Below are 20,778 nucleotides of genomic sequence, written 5' to 3'. Positions count from 1 at the left end.
CCGTGGGAGGTTCCGCATGAATGTCGCTGTGAGGTTCTTGCGGTCAACTTGAGGCTGTTCAAGGTCTCTCTGGACCTCGCCTCGAGACAGGCCAGCTGGAGGAAAATACGGTATTGATCGTACGAAAATACGGCAGAAAATCCCAGCGCCGGAATTTTATTTGTCCGGCAGATTAACCCAGACCAAGCCATTTTCCATTTTCCCCTTCACCGCCCTCTTCTCCTCCCTGTCGGACAGTTGAAGGCTGTCCGTTCGAGAACTTCAAGGCCAACCAGCAATCCCAGCCGCCCTCCTGTCATGTCGTCGTCGCAGACCATGACAGCGCCAGCGGTGGGCCATCGTCCGTCAGAGCCTGGTCCGAGCATGTCGTCTCTATACGACTACTCCCGCTCCCAGCACTCTTCAGAGAGTGACCATTCTCCGTCCCACTCTCCGCCCAACGACTCCGCAATCCGCAATCTGCATGATTCTGTCCCCGACAACTCGTCCTCCCCCAATGGCCTTCCTTCCATATCCGGCATGGTGGCAGTCAAGTCTGAATCTGAAGATCAATCTTCCCATGCCATCTCCACCGTTCAGGCCTCCCAGACCGATTTCCGCCGTCAGTCCGCCGCCAGCGCCCTTTTAGCCCAGCTCCTTGGTGGCCAGCAAGCCCCGATTTCGGATGCAAATCAATCAATGGAATGTCTTCGTGGAGTAACCGCGCAAGATAATGAACAGAAACAGCAACCTGCGGATAGATCGAACGAACAATGGGAAACACAGCAAGGGGAGAGCGTCCCACCTTCGGAAGCGGAGACGAAGGGAAATCAAAGCCAACCCACTCCAACTAAAACCGCCGACCCCATCGAGGGATTAACTGACCCCTTACTCTTCTCGAAACCGAACCTCGATCACCCTCACCTCTTTCCTCCATTGGAATCCACGGCGGCGCCGGAGCCCTCACTAGAAGCGTTTCAGCAAAACGGTATGTTGAATGCTGCATACCTTCCCCAAGGCGCAGATCTGTCGGCTCTAGGATACACAGAGGGAATTTTGCACCATGATGGGAACGGCTCGGTGGCTGGATCTGAGCCGCGGATTCAGGCCTTTGCGAAATTGGAGTTCGATGACGGTCATTTCTACTGCAACACATATTCGTTTATCCTCGGGCGGGATGTACGAGCCGCACGAGCAGCCCATCAACGTGAATTCCAGGTGCGACAAGCAATGAGGACCTCCCAAGCGAAAAGTTCAAGTGGAGGTAATGCATCGCATACACCTATTCGAGTAAAGCCGGAAGGAAGTGGGATGATAGGGAGTGTCGTCAGCGATCGCGGTGGGATTATGGGTTTCGATCCTGATGTTCCTCCCCATATGCAGTCGCGTATCGATCGCCGCTCATCAAATTCGTCCCACGGGGAGACTGGTGGCCTGTTACATGCCACCCCTGCCCAGCTTCAGTCCAAAACTGATTACAACGCCCTTGCCTTGCAATCTTTACAGGAACATGGTGGCGATGCAAAGCCTGTTGACGCTCTCGCCCTACTTCCGTCGCCGGATTCGTGCCCGACCATACCCATTCATCCTCCCGCCACGACGGATGGTAGCGTCGCCGGTCACCGAGGAATCTCACGAAAACATGTCAAGATTGCGTACAATTTTGAGAAAAACTTCTTCGAAATGGAGGTGCTGGGAAGAAATGGCGCTTTTATCGGCGCGGACTGGCTTTCCCCCGGCCAAATACGGCCACTCCATAGCGGCGACTATATTCAGATTGGGGGTGTTCGAATCCGATTTCTTCTTCCGGACGTACCAATCGGCGAGACCGGGGCAGATATTGAGGAAGAGCCATTCGCGCAGGAGGCTGAAGGCAATTCCCAGGGTGCGGCTACGGCTGAAAACGAACAAGAAGATGCAGAGAAGAGCAGAGATGGTTCGAAACCGACGAAGATTGTATTGAAGGCAAAAGAAGCGGATCACGCTCAACCGGCACAATCTATCGAGGGAGATGGTCAGCAGCCGCCAGTCCGTCGACGCGGTCCTGGGAGACCACCCAAAGATGGGATCATGTCAAAACGCGAACGAGCCGAGTTGGCACGGGAGCAGAAGCTGGCTGCCAGACGCGAGGCGAATGGGGGCGTTACACCCCCTCCACAGCAGAATAAATCTAAGGCAGGAAAGACGACCATGACGCCTGGAGGCACTATGGTACCCAATCAAATTGCGGAGGGCGAATCGCCGGGTTCAAAACCGGAGAAACGAAAGTATACAAAGAGAAAGAAGCCTGACGGAACCTCGATGGACATCCCTTTGCCTTCAACAGAGGGTGGACAAATCCCCCTAGAACATCAACCACAGGAATACGTCAAACCTCCGCCTGTCAAGAAACGAAAACCCTCTCGTTCACCCTCTCCGAACTATCCCCCGGAGTCTGCGTACACCCCCGAGGACTTGGCCAAGCCGCCGTATAACTACGCAGTTCTCATCTTCGACGCTCTTACCGAGGCTACTGCTCCAATGACGCTGAAGCAGATCTATCGCGCCTTGAAGCTCAAATATCCGTACTTCCGCTTCAAGTGCGAAACAGAAGGGTGGACGTCCAGTGTGCGGCACAATCTTAACGGTAACGGCCACCTCTTCATGCACGCTGAACGGGATGGCAAGGGGTGGTCATGGCAGTTGCGGCCGGGGGCCTCCGTTGAAAAGGAGAAGAAGAGACGTCCATCACCACCGCCTCCTCCATCCTCGCAGCCTCTCCAAGCGTCCCCATCTGTTCCTCCCCAGTACATACCTCCGCCGACGCATTCATATGAAAATCAACCAACTGGCCAGTCGGGCATGACCAACACCCATTTTCAGCTTTCATCCATGCCATCAAGTTCATATCCTCCTGCAACAACCACACCTGCTCCCGCTCCTCCTCCCCCTTCTCGACATCCGACCCCTTATCCTCCTCCCGCACAGCTCAGCGCCTCCTCACCCTTCCCGATACCCAGCCCAATCAGGAATAATCTCCCTCCTGCGTTTGCACAAACAACGCCAACGACTTACACCTCGCCATATGCCTCCGACCCTCCTCCACAGCTCCTTCAGTATCAACAGTCCCAACAAGCGCAAGCACAGCAGCAACAACACATGCAACCGCCACCACCGCTACCGCCACCACACCACCAACCCTCTTACCATCCTCCAAATACTCAGTCTCACCCGCCGAGCAGCCACCAATCCCAGAGCTACCCTCCAAACTCTGGCATTCCAGCGCAGCATCATCAGCAACAGCCTCAGCAGCAGCACCCACAGTACAATATGGGTGCTCAAGATCACCACCCATTGGCTGCGGACGCTTTGTCTGACGATGCTTCCTTCAATGAACGCGCCAGCAAAGCAATTGACGACTTCGAGGCCGTCTTGTTAGAGGACTACGAGGATAAGGAGTATATCAAGAACGTTCTCAAGAGCGCAAGAGCTCGGGCACTCGGCAATGCAACGGAAACTTCATTTCCCGGTGGTGAACCGCCGGATGAGGCAGTTATTCTCGATGCGCTGAGAAACTTGATCAAAGGGTTGAGAGGCGAATAAAGTAGATTTGCTGATTTGCTCTGTCCCTACGCTCGGTATATATGCGGCTGCATGGTATTTTGGTGGCATACTCACTGGGCCAATGACGACGACTTTACGTTTATGATGATAACTTGGGGGACATTGGCTGGCATTGAAGGCGAGCACGGCGTATTGGTGTGGCCTCTCAGTCATTCTCCGCGTTTTGGGTCCTTTTGAGTCCTCTTGATTTTCTTGCGACATTCCATTTGACACTTATGATATCCACTCTGTTTGTTACGAAAGCAATATCACGCAGCTCCGGAAGGGAGGACGGGATGGACTCTCACGGGAACTTTTCGGATGGGAAGAGGAAAAGCTGGAGTTCATTGCATAGACAAAATATATCGCCTTGACTACATCAGACGAGACAAAGGCCGGTGCATCAATCTTTAGGTCTATATATTCCCCAATAGTAGCTTATCATGATCATGCCGAAGTCCGGTATCATTGACACTCAGGTCCTTGAGGGACCTGGAGCGTATGAACTGGACAGGGCAAGCGATTTTCTCTCCAGCTCCATCGCCTCCCTCACCTTTCTGCTTGAAGTTTCCGAGATCAGCCGGGCGGGGAGAAGAAATTCTCGTCTTCCCCTCACAGCTGCGGGCTCACACGGAGAACGGGGACCGAACAGTCGGGGTGGGGGTTTGGGGGAGGGGCTGGGAAAAGCGGCATTTTTTCCAGAGCAAGCAGGTGATGGGAGGGACGGTTGTCACTGGTGGTTTGAATAAATTTCCCGCTTCTCTTTTCAAGTTCTCGTCTGCAGTGACAAGCTGGAGAGAAGCACCAGGCGGGTGGAGTGCATCTGAGTCCCTGAGACTCCTCCATTTGGCGAGATGCATCGGGCAGCAAGGAGTGACATCGGGACTTTCCCCTCCCTGTCCCTCCTCGTCCCAGCTCTCTCTCTCTCTCTCACACCATCAAGATTTATGAAGAATAATGGTACCTGCCAGCGCCAGGCAGCCAGGACTCGTCCTCTTCATCTGGATCACTGCGAGCGGGAGGATGATTGGATGGAGGCTGCTGCATCTGTGAGTCAGATGGGACTTCGAGTTGGAAGCCTGCGGTGAGAGTCTGACATGATTCACGGCTCCGCGTGGCTGTTTGCCACCCCATGACGGGGCAGCACGGTGTTCATGGGTATTGGCGGTAATTGCCACGACTTGGTTTGATCTCAATTCTGATGATCCTGATGTTTCTGATGAAGATGATTCCACAGGAGAATGCTGGATTCTTATGATTCTCTGACGTATTTTGGCCTTTTCTGGAATAGTCCATGTCGCACCCTTCTCTGGTGCGTGGCCAGAGCGTCTCCTTGTTCCCGCTGGCCTGCTCTGGCTCTCATTGGGTGCATTATCATGAGCTGGGGGTCATTCATCCTCCTCACGCCGAGTCCTGATCGTGCTGCTGCTGTTGCACATCTTCTTTGCTGGCGACGAGGCTGGAGACTGGTGTTTTGCTTGTTCTTCCTTTCTCCGGTGTTCGGAAAAGTGTCGGTGATGGCCATGTCGGCTTTCATTTTCAATCTTTTTGTATTTTTATTTTTATTTATTTATTTAATTTTTTTTTTAACATTTTGTGGGCCCCTTCTCCTTTTCAGGGTTGAGACAGACAGTCCCGTCCAGGGGCGATGGAGACAGCAGGTGGCCGACTCAGACTCGACAACAGGTGACTAAACCCAACTTCGGACTGGAAAATGCAGACGACCCCAGCCCTCACTCACCTTCGCCTCTGGCCAGAGACGGGCACTTTTTGAACGGGGTAATTTTTACCAGGATCCATCTTGCCATTCGTCAGTCTTCCTTCCAAGTTTGATCTTCCGCGCCTCTGGCAATCATAAATGGAAGCCCCATTTGTTACCATGGTTGCGCACGTTCTGGCCGTCAGCGATTCCCTCGAGTCTGAAACGGTCAACGAGCTGAATTTTCTTCGTAAAATCTTGTCGCTTTCGGTTCATCTTTTTCAAGTTCTTCGAGACTCGGAGAGTTCAACTTGAAGTTGCGGTTCAAAAATTTGTCGTTACAGAACGCTGTATTATTACCGAGAAGCGTGGTCGCCTTGGCCATCCACAAGACGAAGAAATAATCAAACCAGAACTGTGGAAAATCAAAGTAAATTCATTTCATAATTATTAATTATTCGCCTTCTCTTCTGACCGCCGGCGACAAAAATAAAATTTGCTAGTTTGCTCGTCTTCGAGGGAGAAGGATGACACTGGCCGGTGGACTGCACTGCACGGCTCTCTGGTCAGCCTCCACTCAGTCCACTCAACACCAGCACCCAACATCGACAGGGCTTCTCGTCTTCCTCCTCTGTTCTTCTCTTTCCTTTCCATCCCCTCTCCTCTCTTCCTCCCCCATCCTCTCCTCCCATCAAACTCTCTTTCCTCCGCACCTCTGACCTGTTTTCACGCCCTTTGCTCTTGCTCCCGTTTGACTTCTTCTCGCAACGAGCTTTTCACTAAGTGTCGTTGTTAGTGTGGACTCCGGCCTGTCATTTTGACGCGAGAGAGCGTTGTTTTTTCTCCTTTTGTGTCCAGAAAGCAGAAGTCAACTCCTCCCGTGCTCCCTGTCCGCGTCCACGATCTTCTCTGTCGGCTTTGCAACTGCTCTCGCAATTCAATCTTGAGCCTTGTGTCTTGATCAATAATAAATAGACTCGCCTTGGTCCGTTTGTGTTGGTCCAACCGTCAATTTCCCACACAAGGGAAGACACTCACCTTGCAACACCAGAGTTACCACAGAGAAGGAACAATCCCGGAAAACGCCAGTTGCGACCGCTCTTTTCGCTCCCTTTGTGTTTCCTACCATCCGTGTTCCCACAATTACGTGTTGTTGTTTGTCCCCTCATGTTTTTCAACTAAGAGACATCTACTGCGCAAAATACAGAGCCGCGGCTCGTTGAGCAAAGCTCTTCCTTCCCAGGATCAGGGTGTGGCGGACGCGTAGACGGTTCGTATCTTGCCTGCTCCTGCCTGTCTGTTGACTTCTCGCGTTCAATCCGGTTTGGCTGACTTGGAACATTTTCCACGACTACAGCATCCTATCGTCTACCTCCCCGTCCCTGAACTGGCTTTATCCTCTTCTCGTTATGCCATCCTTCTACAACCTGGGCCTCCCGGCCTTCCCTCTTACCCCCCCTCATATCACGAGCGGCGGTAGGATGGAGAACGAGCCTCCTTTCTACGTCCTCGGCCACTCTGCCGCCTTCCCTCCACGTTACTCCCAGAGTGGTTGTGAGTTCATCGAGCAATACTCCCAATCTTCTTGCTATGCCAAGCCTCCGGTGAACCCGCAGCAGCCCCTTCACTCGATGCGTACTGGGAGAGACATAACTGTCCACCGTCAACCTATGTTCGGTCCACTGCCCACCGCCGCCGGCAACATATTACCCCCGATTCGCAACAACGTCCAGCTGCCGCCGATGGACCACGCTGTTCCTCCGCAGTATCGCCGACAAGACGTGACCGTACAGCCCGAGCATACTCGCAAGGAAGAGAAGGCCACCGGAGGTGTGGCCGCTTATCTAGACTATGAGATGGATCAGATGTCCGACTTCGTGGCTGAGATGGCCCAGGGAATGTATGATTTGTACATCACCAAGATCAACCTATCAGATATTGACTTCGCGCGAAGCGTCTACCCAGGATCGTCTGTCCCTTCCCAGTTCCGCAAATATGTTTTCCAGATCTTGTCATCGACCCGTCTCCCGAGCTCCACCATCCTTTTGGGTCTCTACTACCTCTCTTGCCGGATGCGTATGCTTTCTTCCGCCAAAATATATACCACCGGGAGTGGCCAGGTGTACCGCATGCTTACAGTGGCTTTGCTCTTGGGAAGCAAGTTCTTGGATGACAACACTTTCCAGAACAAATCCTGGGCCGAGGTCAGCAATATCCCCGTGGATGAGTTGAACTCGATGGAGCTCGATTGGCTCTTCGCCTTCGATTGGAAGATCCACGATCGCATCTATGACCAGCAGGACGGTTTCGCTTCGTGGCTTTCCCACTGGGACAAATGGCGCAACAAGTCCTCTATCAAATCTCACGAGTCTCGTCATTCTCTTGCTCCGATCGATACCAACGTCTCGCGAAGTACCCGTGTCACAAAGCCCCTACTCTCCCCTGAAGGCCCGATTCCCCCACAGTACCAACGAAGCACGCAGTATGAGAGCTCTTGGCTCAACCCAACTGCTTCAGAGTACTCACCCCCATCCGCTCCTCACAGTGGACCAACGACCCCAGATTACTACTCGTGGGCGTACACGAACCCTCCGCCCCCTTACTCGAGCTCCTGGATACCCTCTCAGCAACAGTACATACCGCAGCCACGATCTCAGCCGCCGTCCTACCATCATACCCCGTCTTACGGGTTTCCTTACCCGCACGGTGGATGGACGACTAGCCATGGTTCCTCCTGCGGCTGTCTTTACTGTGCTAAACACATGGAACATTACATGCCCACCAACGTTGTCGGCTCGATACAGCCAATCGTGGCTGGTTAATTGTCCCTCCACTACATACGTCGCTTTGCTGTCGGTCGGCCTTTTCATGTTTTCTCTAGACTCCCGCACGTTTCATCATCTTTTTCTTCTTTTCGATACTGTGCGATGATACCGCATTATCCCGTTTATTTCCGTTTGCGATGACAACTCGAATTTCAATTCCGTTTCGGTTATGCATTGAAAAGTACACCGGTTTTCTGTCTCTTGGTCCGTCCAAACGAAAATGAAATCAAAACCCCGAAAAAACAGTGTCAAAGCGATATTGGAACGACAGCCACATCCTCAGTTCTGAGCTCGTTTATGCATTTACGATATGACACCATTTTCCCATTACCCCCGATTTGATACGATTTCGTTACTGAGACCTCGTCGAGTGAAGAAAATGTAAGTACCGAGATCCCGTGGGCTTCTCTTGGTCTTTGGAGTTGAGAAGTCTCGATAATGATGAATTTCCTTCGTTCTCAGCCCTGTTAATGTCCATGCTTCTCCTCCACACTTCGTCTTTGCTTTTCATTTTGGTCCATCTTTTTTTCTCTCTCCATATCTCTGGATTTGGGCATTTCACTGGCAGATGTTATAGATTGATTCACCTCCCCATCATAAACACCCATTTTCCATTTACCCGGCGTTGCAATTTCTTCTCTCGTTTTGCGTTTTGCATTGCCGCATCATATGCTTTGGTTGGCCTATTCTCCCTTTCCCTCTACTTCTTGCTGATCAGAGGCCGCGTGTGCTCCAAACCTTGGTGTTCAATATCGCCGAGGTCCTTGGCTGATCGGAGATGGCGGATTCCCCTTTGGGGGTCCTAGTCTATTCGCTTTCTATTTGTTTCCCTTTTCAACGACCCTTGATGCATGTTTCTACTATGTTGGCTTCCAAGTTACGTCCTGGAAATCCACAGAAAAAGTGATACTCCCCTATTCCCCGGCCTTTTTTTTTTTTTTTTTTTTTCATATTCCCCCTGTTTCTTTATTTCTCTTTCTCTTCTTCACTGTGATTACTGTCACTAGTGTTCTTTCTACTATCTTCAATTCTCCTGCTGAATTGAAATGTACGTTAACTACAACTACATTGACTGAATAAAGATGGGGAGCCTGAGATCGCCCGTGGCCCCATGGATTCCTCTCTGCTACTTGATTGAATATGTCAAGAATTGATGCAATATGTAGTATGTATTACGCTGTAGATAAATCGCGCCCTCCAGCAACGGTATACAAAAGGGCGTACAGTCTCGAATGCCCGCAACAAGGAAGACTGGACCGGGTATCGTGTATTTTCATCAATCAAATCATCCGCTCATAGTTATCCACGAGCAAGGGGAAGGAGAGAGTTTTAGTAAACACTCCCTCCAATACTCTGGTCTTCTTTTCGCGCTTGTTCAAGGGTGTCTTCTCCCATTTCATCTCCTCTTCCGTCTTTGTCCTGGTTTCTACACTCGTATCCTACCCGGTCCTCGCTATCACGCACTGGGCGGGTCGGTTCAGCGTCTATCATATCTTGATTCGTGACGTTCTGAGTAGTTCCTAGTATCTCTTGTCTGGGAGCTGGGGCAAGGTGATGATGGCGCTGGGGACTTTCGTTATGATTATGAGACCGCGTACGGCGGAGTTTAGGCGTCTGCCTCCCGCTGCCTTCGTCGTCGCCGTCGCCGTCGTTATCTAGGTCTTGCGATTGACGGGGATTACGACGTTTGGTCCCGGCGTGCGTGTTCTCGGCAGACTTGTGCTTGTGCTCGTGGTGGTGATGGCGATGGCGATGGTGATGTCCATACTCTTGATCGTCTTCTGATAGTCCGGGGCTATTTGCGCCGCTGAGGGTGCCCCCTCCGTCTCGGCCAACCAGGTGAATGAGTCCGTAGTTTGAACGTGGTGGATGGAGGAGGTGGTCTTCACTGTCACGGTGGAAGTGGGCCAGGCTCGGGCGCTTTGGGGCCGGATTTGCTGGCTCATCGAGGGAGGGAGGGTAGTGAAAAGTGGTCTGTTGGTGGTTGGGGTTGTCTGGCTGCGGCGCTTGCTCGGGACTGGGGTCGAAGCGGTTTGGTTTAGGGTACTCGGGGTCTGAGGGGAGAGTCTCCAGCGGCCTCTCGTCGTCCGAGCGATCGCCAAGAGCTGGTTCGGGTGCTCTTACAGTCTGTACCTCGCTCATGGCGCTCCCCTCCATTGACGATATGGCGGATAGGCTGGGGTTGTTCTGGGTAGCTTCCTGGCTGATCTGGGCTTGTTTGTGTTGGCTGACCCGATCATTTCGCGGCTGATCTCCGCCGTGTGCTCGAGATGACCGTGAGCTTTTCCTATGAAGGCCGTGATTACATCCATCGGGACATCCGCCCCATTTGCGTCTGATCGGAACGTGCGTCTCCGAAGGCGTCGGGTTTAGTGGCCCGAGGCCCTTTGCGGTACGCTCTCGTTGGCGTTCCAGCTCTTTCTCCCTCTTCAACTCGGACCACGAACGAAGTTGGTTCTGGAGCGCGTACTTGCCGTTATCCTCATTGAGCTTCATAATCACAAACTCGCAGTGGTTGATGTTGCGAAGGTCTTCAAAGTACTCGACGCTCCAATGGTACCATTTCATGAGAAAGATTCTGGTCATCAGTCCGTGTGTGACTAGTACACAAACTCGGGCAAAGTCTTGTTCCCCGAACAACCGCCACAGCGACTCGTTGAACCCGCTCACTCGGTCGTAAGCGTCTGCAGCAGACTCTCCGTTCGGAATCCGATAGAAGAAGTGCCCGTAATCAGCTCTCTCGAGCCACATCCGCTCCATCTCTGCGGAGCATGGCTGGAAGTTGCCGAAATCTTGTTCTCGCAGCCGGGGCTCTTCATAAACTTTGATGGTGTGTCTTGGGAATGGCGATGGTGACGGAGTATCGGCGGTGAGGGACTTGAGGATACCTTCAGTGGTCTCCCGGGTTCGGCGATAGGGTGATGTGAAGAAATGGATTGTGTCGTCTGGCCGGAGCAGCCCACGTAGTCTAGTCCCTGCTTCTAGAGCCTGACGGTGTCCTTCCGGCGTGAGCTTCACCCTGTGGTCGGGAATCGTTTGGTGGATTTCGCGGTTCTTGTTTCCCTCGGATTGGGCATGGCGGATGAGAATGATCATCTGTCGGTGGTGAGAAAGCAGGGTTTGCGTCTGTCTGGGAGAGAAAGGAGAAGCTTACCCGCGGTTTACCCATCGTCAGTATCTTACGGAGGGAGCCAACTTGATGGCACCATGCAAAGCAATCTGTTGACAAGTATAGATAGAAGAGATGGACCTCGTCTTGTGATCCTCCGAGGGCTGCGTCTGTTGCCGCTTCGACCGCCGTACAGCTCCAGTGCTGGTGACGGACTGCACTTCTTCCCCCCAGTTGAACCAACGCACTGAATTGGTTCATACTTGGAGTCGATAATCATGGCGGACCATTTATACGACCTTCTGAGCCCCCATCTACCGCCCACCGATGCAAAGTTGTCCCAAAACCCGACCACGATCCAATACCTCAACCGATTGCCGACGCTGTCTCTGGATGCACTGCAGACGACTGAATGCCAGTCGCTCACGCAATCCGCACACTCGAACCTTCTCTCACTCCAAGCGCTCTCCAATCGATCGCATAAGTCCTTTGTTACATCTGCAGACAGCCTTTGCAATCTTTCTTCATCCATCCCCAGGTTAACGCGCCAGGTACAAGAACTACGCAAAGGGGTCCCAAAGCTCGACGAGGAAGCCGTTCGATTCTCGTCGAAATACAGCAGAGTAGCAGAGAATACTACACTCGAGCAAAGGAAGAAGGTCATGCGACTGTCGCGAAATGTTGACCGTATTTCTGACATTCTAGAATTGCCTACACTACTTGCCACTGCTGTTTCGTCTGCAGCTGCCACTTCAGGAAACGCAGGAACTTCGTTCTCTACGACATATTCTGCGGCATTGGATCTGCATGCCCACATCAAAAGGTTACAGACACTGTACCCGGATTCTCCTTTGGTAAGGGATGTGGCCCTCCAGGCCGAGGATGCGATGAGGGAGATGGCGTCGAATCTTATCACTGCTCTGCACGCACAGAACCTTCGACTTGCAGCAGCCATGCGGATTGTAGGCTGGATTCGGAGAGTCGCTCCAGAGCTTGATGCTATCCATGGCGATGGGGGAGTGAGTGCTGGTGGGGGAGCTCTCGGTGCATTATTCCTTGTCTGCCGTCTGGCGAACCTGGTTTCCACACTGGAAGCATTGGAGCCCCTGAGGGAGCTTGCAGACCAGGAAACGCAGCGCAGGACCCGAAGTTTAGATCAGAAAAGCGGACCTGGCTCCTGGGCAGACGGTCATCAGACAGAAAAGTACCTGAAGCGATACATTGAGATATTTCGCGAGCAGAGCTTTGGCATTGTCTCTTTGTACAGGGGCATCTTCACTCAGGACCAGTCAGACCTTGGGGCTGCCGTGCCGGGCATACGGGGAATTGACAGGCGAATAAAGACGGCGCAATCCTCGCCGGTGGATTGTACACCGGACCCCTTCCAATGCCTCCCACCGGCTCTTGCAACCTTCCCTGCTCATTTAGTCCAACTAATAACGGGCACTCTGCGCACCTATCTCCCAAACATCCAGGACAAAACCGCCCGCGAAAGTCTTCTCACTCAGGTCCTATACTGCGCTGCTAGTCTCGGGCGGCTGGGAGGGGACTTTAGCATGGTTCTCACCGAGCTTTGCGACGCAGACGATGAAGATACAGAGGGTTTTGCGTACGAATGGGAGGAGGTGATGCGAAAACACCGAGAGTTGGCTGGCCGCCTCGAACAGCTCACAGGGGCGGGTCCGACGAGCCCTACAGGCTCTTCGAAAGGAGCCTTACAACCAACATCACCCGCGGCTGCGTAGAAGCGCTGGGTCCTCGCCAGTCACTCTTTAACGACCCGGCTAGGGCCTCATTCTTAAGGGACTGGCTGGACTCTAGATCCGATTTTACCATCTATATCCCCGCGGACAGGGCTGGCGCCTTCTTCTGCACTCTGTGTATGTCAGAGCCACCACTGGGACCGAAGGGCCGTCATTCCTACCGCACAACGACATTCACGTGTCGTCAGTATTCATGCCGATGCTACTACTTCCACCCACCGGCCCAGGGAACTGCGCCAAAGAACAGCAACACAGGGAAGACCTTTGGAGATCAACACGGCGACAGCAGCCTGCGCGAATACTTGGCCCACCGGTCACGTGCCCATTGATGTCCCCTTAAGTTCCTGTACGGTAACATTGGTAATAATACACTGCCACCTCCCCTGCCCAGGCAGTAAGACAGGAGTCATACTAGTTGGGTCATGGAGTGCCCGCCGTTCTCTGCCTTGTTTCTTCCACAGCTCCTCTCGCCAGCTGCTCCCTCCTCGCCTTGCCCTTTGACCTCGATAATAAGCGCTATTTATAGATGTCGAACCGTGCCATTCCCTTCGTTACCACCTCTTCATCCAATCCACCTTTTGTGTGACGATCTCCCCGGCTGGATTCTTCCGTTGTCATTCTCTCCATCTTGCGAGCGGGTTCCGCTTCCAATCTATGGAACGGACGAGAGAGGACGGTTATATTTATTGCCATCTTACATCCATTTACCCATTCTTATATACGCCCGTATAATAATTGCTGTTCTCTTGGATCTGTACACCCGAATCCGTCCCGATGGCGGCTTTCGCTGTTTCGACCGGCGGGATGATTGATCCCACGAAGCAAGCCGAGTACCCTGTCATCCTTGGAGAGCGATTGGCACGCAAAACCGACAAAGCTCGCTCGCAGCTGGTTAACATCCAATATAACTACAAAACCAAGTTGGCGTCCTCGCAGCAACGATCTGTGATCACCAAATCCCCACACTCGCAGGACCACCTCAATCTGACAATTACCGACAAAGCTCCGGGCGAGGAGCAGAACGTCCTGACTTACACCTACCAGGGTAGCGTCGATCCAGCACAAAGCATTTCGGGATCCCAGGGTCATAACCTAGTGCTCGTATTTAATCCGCATAGAAAGGCGTTCGTACTGGAACCAGTCACTACGCAGCTCAACTTCAATCTTCGCTCAGCTCCCGCCAAAACACAGAAGCAGGTGGCTCAGCAGTATCCTCAGCTGAGAACCCTACAGGAAGATGAACACGGGTCTGGCGACGATCGCAGGCCCAACAATACGAGTGGGAACGATGACGAGCCGGCTGATGATGACAATCCCTACGACTTCCGCCATTTCCTCCCAAAGGGCAAACATTCCCCCGACGATGACAAGTTATGCTCTGGGAATGCGACACCAGAGCCATATGCCGCCACCCACAAGACAAGCACACCTCTGATAACGGCTACCAAGCCGGCCCCGAGCCCTCGACCGCGTCCGAAAACGCAGGCGAATCCTCTTCGCCAGAAGAAGCCGGCCTCCGAAAGTTCACGGCAGAGTAATGCGCTACTCGCGAAACCGAAGCCGAAGTCCCCTGTTGGAATCACGGAAAGGAAAGAACTTGGTCTTAATGAGAAGAGAGGAGGGGCAGAACAGGAAGAGCCAGAGGGGATCGCTTTGGAGCCCAAATCCTCGCCTTCTGAGACTGGAACCGGCGAGGTGTTATCGCAAAAGACAGTGGCATCACCCGGGTCTAACATCATCATAGATGGAGACCTAATCATCGACATGGGCTCTCCTCGCCCGGCCCGTCCCTTTAAGGTCAATCCAGCTCATTTCTCGTCCAACAATACACCTTCGAATAACGACAATGAGGATAGGGATGAGGACATTGAGACTTTGCGGCTCCCATCTCCCGTTCCAACTGCACAAAGACTGGCCTCTACTATGGGAGCGACGACCGAAAGGAGCCAGCTGGACGAAGAAGGCGACAAGAATGGAGAAGGAGAGGATGAGGATGACTTGTTGGCCGCAGAAATGGAGGCTGCCTTTGAAGAGGAAGCCCGGAGCCAACAATCGCAGCCACGCATCCAGACACACTCCCAGTATGCCCCAAGCGATGACGAAAGCGAGGTTAGCGAAGAAGAATGATATTGTCACTTGATTTATCCATGTGCTGCTTGCTTGTGTTTTGGTTGTTTGTTTGAACGGTTTCAAAAGGGTATCTGTCTTGATCATGTCTTTGTTTATATACATTGGGAACTGGCTGGCGTTCTGGAGCATAGCAGAGCAACACACTGATACCACTTTGGCTTTCTTGAAGTCCCCCTAATCTGCCCGCATGCCTGATCTGCAGCTAGTTGCTTCGTTTCCATACGCAAGGTGTTTTGTGATGGGCAGGTCATCGCAATCCCGGTTTCTTGTTGGTTGAGACACTGTGGAGATCCAGGAGCTGGACATGTTCCTTTCTGAGATCATGCGCAATGCGAATGATACGTAAAGAGGCACCTTGAGGATCCCAGCATTTTCCCCTTCCTTACGGTTCCATGCTTTACGAATTGGATCAAGTCATGCTGTGCAGTTATTATTATTTCCCCCAAAGACGGAAGACACCGGTGAAGCTTCGCAGCTTTCGTATAGGGTTCTTTTCTTCGTCCGGATTCTGGATTCGAGTGACTACACCATAGTAAGGTTTGCCTGAATGCTTCGTTGAGATCCTTCCCAAGTTGGACGTTGTAAGCACTTACAATGAATCATTCTGTGCGCGTCGAACACGATAAACTTCATAGTTTCAATGTCTGGATCAGTAAAATACCAGCCCAACATCAGGCTCAAAGGTTACACCGGAGTACTTTCTTGATGGTGACCATGGAGCTCAGATCCAGTTCCAGAAAGGCTGGCGATCGGATCGGAGAAATCCAAAGCTCCGGGTTGATTGGCCGCAATTCTGCTGCCACCGACCTCAAGCCACCATCTGGCAGTCCAGTGCACACAGATATCGAAAGTGGGAGACACGAAGCTTGCAACCGGTCAGGGACCTTCTATTCTTATTCGCCAACGCCCCGCGGCATCCACCTCGTCCACGTTCTCCGTGAAATCCTTCTCCGATTTGCTCCCTCCGGAGTAGCGGCGCAGAGCAACATTGTACTACTCTCCTCGGTCACAATGCGATGAACAGCTGCCTGCTCCATTTGTTGAGCTGTTTTACCGATATACAGAGAGTATCCTCGTACTTGGCTTTTTGCGTTTGGACAGTGTCTGAAAGAACGCAAGTGGCCATTTGCCAGGCGCTTGGCCGACTCTTCTGCTGGCGTCAACACGCCTTGAAGTCGGCCTTCCTCCCGCTTCATTTTTCTCCGAAGAGCCGCGTGCCTCTTGACCCAGCCCCAGAGCCTTGATTCCTCCCGCCGTCGACTTACATACCGGCTTCGATGTCGTCCCAACCACCCCGCCAACGACCACCTCCTGCTCCGTCGAATCCCGTTCTACTCGCGGCCCAAGCACAATGGCTCTTCACAGATGAAGAGCTCACCCGCGCGCCGTCGCAACTCGACGGTATGAAGATGGAACAGGAGAACATCAGCCGGAGCAAAGGAGTGTCCTTCATTACCCAAGTGGGCATCATGTTGAAGTTGCCACAGCTTACCCTCGCAACCGCTGCCCTCTACTTCCACCGATTTTTCATGCGATATAGCATGGTCGACCTACCGCAACGACCGGGAATGCATCCCTATCCGATCGCAGCTACCTCGCTGTTTCTGGCTACTAAAGTGGAAGAAAATGTACGGAGGATGCGAGAACTGGTGGTAGCTTGCTGTCGGGTCGCACAGAAACAGCCCAACCTCGTGGTGGATGAGCAGTCTAAGGAGTTTTGGAAGTGGCGCGATACGATTCTCCACCACGAGGATGTTCTGCTCGAAGCGCTATGCTTTGATCTCCAGCTTGAACAGCCGTATCGAATACTCTATGATTTCCTCTGTTATTTCGGCGTCAATGAGAACAAAAACCTCCGCAACGCTGCCTGGGCCTTCGTCAACGACTCCATGTTTACCGTCCTCTGCCTCCAATTCCGCGCCCGCACCATCGCCGCAGCCGCTCTGTATGCCGCAGCGCGCCACTGCGACATCGGGTTTGAAGACGACAAACTCGGTCAATCTTGGTGGGAGCAGATTGACGTTGACTTGACGGAGGTGCGTCGCGCATGCACTCGGATGGCAGAGCTCTACGAAAACAACACGGCGAACAAACATAGCCAGTACTACCCGACCACCCCATTCCTCTGGGACGAAGGTACTGAGAAAACCAGGATCCCGCACTCTGACGGCTCGCTCGGCGCATCGGAAAACGCCTCCAGAAAACGCTCGCGGGAGCCTGAGAGTGAACCGGTATCCGCAAAAAGTCAACTGGGTGAAGCCTCGCAGAACGGGGCTCGGTCACCAAAACGCCCACGGGTAAGCTCAGATGCAGAGAAACCTCCTCGTTCCACCGCAGCGTCGTTCACCTCTTCCACGACATTGCCATACGGCGGGGATGCGGCGCCACCATCGCATCCTCCGTCAACTTCACCACCAGCACCCTTCTCCCACGACCGCCCAGCAAACGGCCACCTTTATCAACATCAACATCAACATCAACCGCACCGCTATCAACACCCACTACCCCCAACACCTCGAACAACATTCCCCCCGCGCCGAAACAGTGAAAGCAAAATTGTCGACCCAATCCAACAGCGCATCGACCAAATAGTCCAGCAACACTCGGCTCCACCTCCAAAGCCAAACAAACGCATACCAGGCGAACGACACCGCGAAGACGACGCTCCCGGTCGCGGACGGAAATCGTCCTTGTCGTCCATCTCGAGGAGTGAGCCCCCGGCTCCTCCTCCTCCTCCACCGCCAGATCATAGCCAACCACCACCGCCGCCGCCACCTGCGGAACCAGAGCCCGATGACGAAGGTGGTGGGAGTGAAGAGGGTGAATTATAAAGATTTCTTAATATGCTCGTCACTCCTCGAGTTACTTCATGTGTTTCCTATATCCTAATTCCATCTCACGTCCTGTTGAGGGTCATGAATAGCTATGTTATTCTTATAGAGGGGCGAAGTATGGCGAGATAACGACCTTGGGGGTTTCTTTGACTGTTCCTCGTCATACCGTTGGACACAGCATTTACCGAGTGTTTTGCAATGTAAATACCCGTTTCTGAACTTCTACGCCTTTTACCAAACCGATGGAACGAAGAATGTAACCTTAGAAGTAATCCAATTCAACTCAGGCCAGAAACAACAAACGTCAATTAGAGGCATATACGAAGCTAAAGAGAGTCGAGGCAAGCTGCCTATTCCCAACATAACGAACCAAGCGAATACGACAAAAAGTCGGAAAAAGAAAACTACCCAATGAAGGAATGCCTTCGACCAGCGCTGCCGAAGCAAGCTACAAAACTGGAAGCCATGTAGTCAACATCCCGCAGCCATGGCATTGAGCCCGCCGCCGTGATCGAGCAGACTACTAGGAGCAACGAAACTGAATCCACCGAACGGGTCACTTTCCATCCCCTCGTGGCCCGCGGACATACCCACGCACGCTCCGCTAGATTCGCGCTGGCGAGTGTAATACTCGTTGAAGAATCCCGCCGCGGGCCCCTCCACTGGACTCAGAGGGAGCTGTGTGAAGTCGGCCGAGAAGTTCTCTGCAAGAGCTGGATCTGTGACAACAGGGATAATGGGCGGGGTCAAAGATCGTCGTTCTAGGGCTTTCCAGTCAATCTTGCGGAAGAAACGATGCGACTTGATTGTCTGCAGGTCCTTGGGCATATGGTAGCCCAGGCGCTTGGAGGGTTCCTTGCGCAGGAGGCGAATAAGAAGATCCTTTGCATCGGGGCCTAGATAATAAGGGAGAACGAGCTTTTGTTTGATAATCTTTTCCTGGAGTTTGGCGTGGTTATTCGCTTTGAATGGCGGGGAACCGGTTAAAAGGTCGTATCCCAATGCGCCGAGGGACCACCAGTCACATGCTTTACCATAGGGCTTGCCCTGGACAACTTCGGGTGCCATGTATTCGATGGTGCCAAGGGAAGAGTTGCAGCGGTCATCGTCATCGACGGCGATTTTGCTGAGGCCAAAGTCGGTTAGAAGGAGGTGACCTTCGTGGTCGAGGAGGCAGTTCTCGGGCTTAAGGTCGCGGTAAATTACACCAACGTTCTGGTGTAAGTGTTCGAGGGCAAGGACCATTTCAGCCACGTAGAAAGCCGCCACGTCTTCGTCAAACATGCGTTCCATGGCGAGGTGGGTAAAGAGCTCACCTCCCTGCGCGTATTCGAGGATCAGATAGAGCTTTTCATGGTCCTGAAACGCGTAGAAGAGCTTGACGACGAAGGGGTGGCGGTTCACACTCTCAAGGATCGTGCGTTCGGTCTTGGTTTGCTCGATGAGCTTTTTATGCACTGTAATTGAGGCCTTCTTGAACTGTTTCTGTGCATATAGTTTACCTGTGAGCGCGTGGCGCACGAGTAACACCGTTCCGAACGACCCTTTGCCCAGGCAGAGCAGGGGCTCAAAGTCATCAGTAGTCATTTTGCGGCAGAGCTGGTTACGAACGTCCGGGGTGATTAGATTGTTCCGAGATCGCTCTTCCTGTTCCTTTTCCTCTGCAGCAGCAACGCCACTGACATAGTCATGTTCCAAAGGTACCTCATAACTCGTCAGAATTTCAGTCTCGTCACTATCAGAATAGACACTAGCGTTGCTTGGTGTTGCAGAGGAAAACGTATCGGCAGCTTTACGGCGCGGAGAGTTTCCAGACAGGCTCATGGAATCAAGCTGAAGCCGAAGAGCACTAATACCTCCTCCAGAGGCTGGTTGTAGCATAGGACTACTACCATGACTGCCAGCAGGGCCGTGTGGGCGTGAGCTGGGTGCACAAGCGCTCGTAGACGAGAAGTCGGAATCGTCGTCACCAGACCCTCTGGGGGTGAAGCCGTGGACGGTAGAGAGAGCCGGAGCCATGTGGACTTGGTGCTGTTTCTTCTTTTTCTTGCGGCGGTTGCTTTTCACACTGAGAGGGCTCACTTCCAACTTCGGGACAGGAAAAGAGACCTGTTCTCCGGTTGAGGCGGTGGAACCGGCTTTACGATCCGGACTACGCGCACTCATCCGAAAGCCTGTTTGATGGCGAGCGTTGAAGTCATCCTCCACTTTTGAGTGGCTCATGTCAGCCTGGGGGCTAAACACATCACAGACTGACAGATCACTCTGAGCTGTGGCTGGCGACATTTTTCACGATACTTCGTCACTCTCTGAATCTTCACCTAATCCAACACAACCGGTAGACGCCGTAAGCGGTTGGCCGCGGAACTTTCGCTGGTGCTCCGTGAGAAGCGAATTCCGGAAGCCGAAGGTCGATTATTTCCGCCCACTCATGGGTAATATGGAGAACCCAAAACGCACCACAGTATCTAATCCTGCCACGCCCCCCAGGTTAGTGCCTAGGCCGAAAACCGAGGATGTAAAGGGCTCTTTGAGATTATCGGCGCCCTACCTTCTCCGAACACAGGAATGTTGACCTCGATTACCTCCCAGCTAAGTGATAGCCCAACAAACGGCCAAAGCAGTGCCGAAATTATCGTCCGTCCTTCTTCAGGACGGACGTCGAACCCCTACCCAAATCACGTCGTCGACGCCGGTCTCGGACAGCGAAGAATATGAGAAAGTGGTTGCAGATGCAGAAACCAGGGGGCAAGCCAGGGTGAAAGATGAGGCAGCAGTTGTCGGGTTTGGGGTTGAGATGAGGCGGGAGGAGCCAGCAGAGTGAGCGAGACGGAGGGATGGAACGTTGGGCGCACAG

The 20,778-nt window shown here is 52.9% G+C and overlaps 9 protein-coding genes across 9 annotated transcripts; 7 read left to right on the top strand and 2 right to left on the bottom strand.

Annotated features, from left to right (window-relative positions):
* The first annotated feature begins 236 nt into the window (after positions 1-236).
* BJX67DRAFT_54285 (forkhead domain protein) lies at positions 237-3,812 on the top strand. Its single transcript, XM_071035141.1, has one exon. It carries the CDS (start codon positions 298-300, stop codon positions 3,559-3,561), a length of 3,264 nt encoding a protein of 1,087 aa, XP_070887314.1. The 5' UTR covers positions 237-297; the 3' UTR covers positions 3,562-3,812.
* Positions 3,813-4,657, top strand: BJX67DRAFT_54286 (uncharacterized protein). The gene has a single exon (XM_071035142.1). It carries the CDS (start codon positions 4,063-4,065, stop codon positions 4,510-4,512), a length of 450 nt encoding a protein of 149 aa, XP_070887313.1. The 5' UTR covers positions 3,813-4,062; the 3' UTR covers positions 4,513-4,657.
* Positions 4,658-4,685: 28 nt separating this feature from the next.
* On the top strand, positions 4,686-5,372 carry BJX67DRAFT_54281 (uncharacterized protein). Its single transcript, XM_071035140.1, has one exon. It carries the CDS (start codon positions 4,803-4,805, stop codon positions 5,253-5,255), a length of 453 nt encoding a protein of 150 aa, XP_070887312.1. The 5' UTR covers positions 4,686-4,802; the 3' UTR covers positions 5,256-5,372.
* A 1,114-nt stretch (positions 5,373-6,486) lies between these two features.
* BJX67DRAFT_54255 (putative cyclin-like protein (Clg1)) lies at positions 6,487-8,319 on the top strand. Its single transcript, XM_071035139.1, has 3 exons — positions 6,487-6,530; positions 6,618-7,160; positions 7,215-8,319. The coding sequence occupies exons 2-3, from the start codon at positions 6,670-6,672 to the stop codon at positions 8,080-8,082; spliced, it is 1,359 nt and encodes a 452-aa protein (XP_070887311.1). The 5' UTR covers positions 6,487-6,530; positions 6,618-6,669; the 3' UTR covers positions 8,083-8,319.
* Positions 8,320-9,224: 905 nt separating this feature from the next.
* On the bottom strand, positions 9,225-11,305 carry BJX67DRAFT_350493 (acid phosphatase DET1). The gene is made up of 2 exons (XM_071028828.1): positions 11,240-11,305; positions 9,225-11,181 (listed from the first exon to the last, which is right to left on the bottom strand). The coding sequence occupies exons 1-2, from the start codon at positions 11,252-11,254 to the stop codon at positions 9,415-9,417; spliced, it is 1,782 nt and encodes a 593-aa protein (XP_070887310.1). The 5' UTR covers positions 11,255-11,305; the 3' UTR covers positions 9,225-9,414.
* Positions 11,306-11,369: 64 nt separating this feature from the next.
* On the top strand, positions 11,370-13,335 carry BJX67DRAFT_54226 (Dor1-like family protein). The gene has a single exon (XM_071035137.1). The coding sequence runs from the start codon at positions 11,473-11,475 to the stop codon at positions 12,937-12,939; it is 1,467 nt and encodes a 488-aa protein (XP_070887309.1). The 5' UTR covers positions 11,370-11,472; the 3' UTR covers positions 12,940-13,335.
* BJX67DRAFT_54229 (ELL-associated factor) lies at positions 13,336-15,132 on the top strand. Its single transcript, XM_071035138.1, has one exon. It carries the CDS (start codon positions 13,732-13,734, stop codon positions 15,082-15,084), a length of 1,353 nt encoding a protein of 450 aa, XP_070887308.1. The 5' UTR covers positions 13,336-13,731; the 3' UTR covers positions 15,085-15,132.
* Positions 15,133-15,918: 786 nt separating this feature from the next.
* On the top strand, positions 15,919-18,175 carry BJX67DRAFT_350489 (putative cyclin). The gene has a single exon (XM_071028827.1). It carries the CDS (start codon positions 16,365-16,367, stop codon positions 17,916-17,918), a length of 1,554 nt encoding a protein of 517 aa, XP_070887307.1. The 5' UTR covers positions 15,919-16,364; the 3' UTR covers positions 17,919-18,175.
* BJX67DRAFT_54119 (AGC family serine/threonine-protein kinase) lies at positions 18,163-20,558 on the bottom strand. Its single transcript, XM_071035136.1, has one exon. The coding sequence runs from the start codon at positions 20,205-20,207 to the stop codon at positions 18,393-18,395; it is 1,815 nt and encodes a 604-aa protein (XP_070887306.1). The 5' UTR covers positions 20,208-20,558; the 3' UTR covers positions 18,163-18,392.
* Between the last annotated feature and the right edge of the window lie 220 nt (positions 20,559-20,778).

Source organism: Aspergillus lucknowensis (genome assembly GCF_044049455.1).
Source record: "Aspergillus lucknowensis strain CBS 449.75 chromosome Unknown BJX67scaffold_14, whole genome shotgun sequence".
NCBI classification, from domain to species: domain Eukaryota; kingdom Fungi; phylum Ascomycota; class Eurotiomycetes; order Eurotiales; family Aspergillaceae; genus Aspergillus; species Aspergillus lucknowensis.
This window is presented reverse-complemented; position numbering and strand designations above follow the sequence as displayed.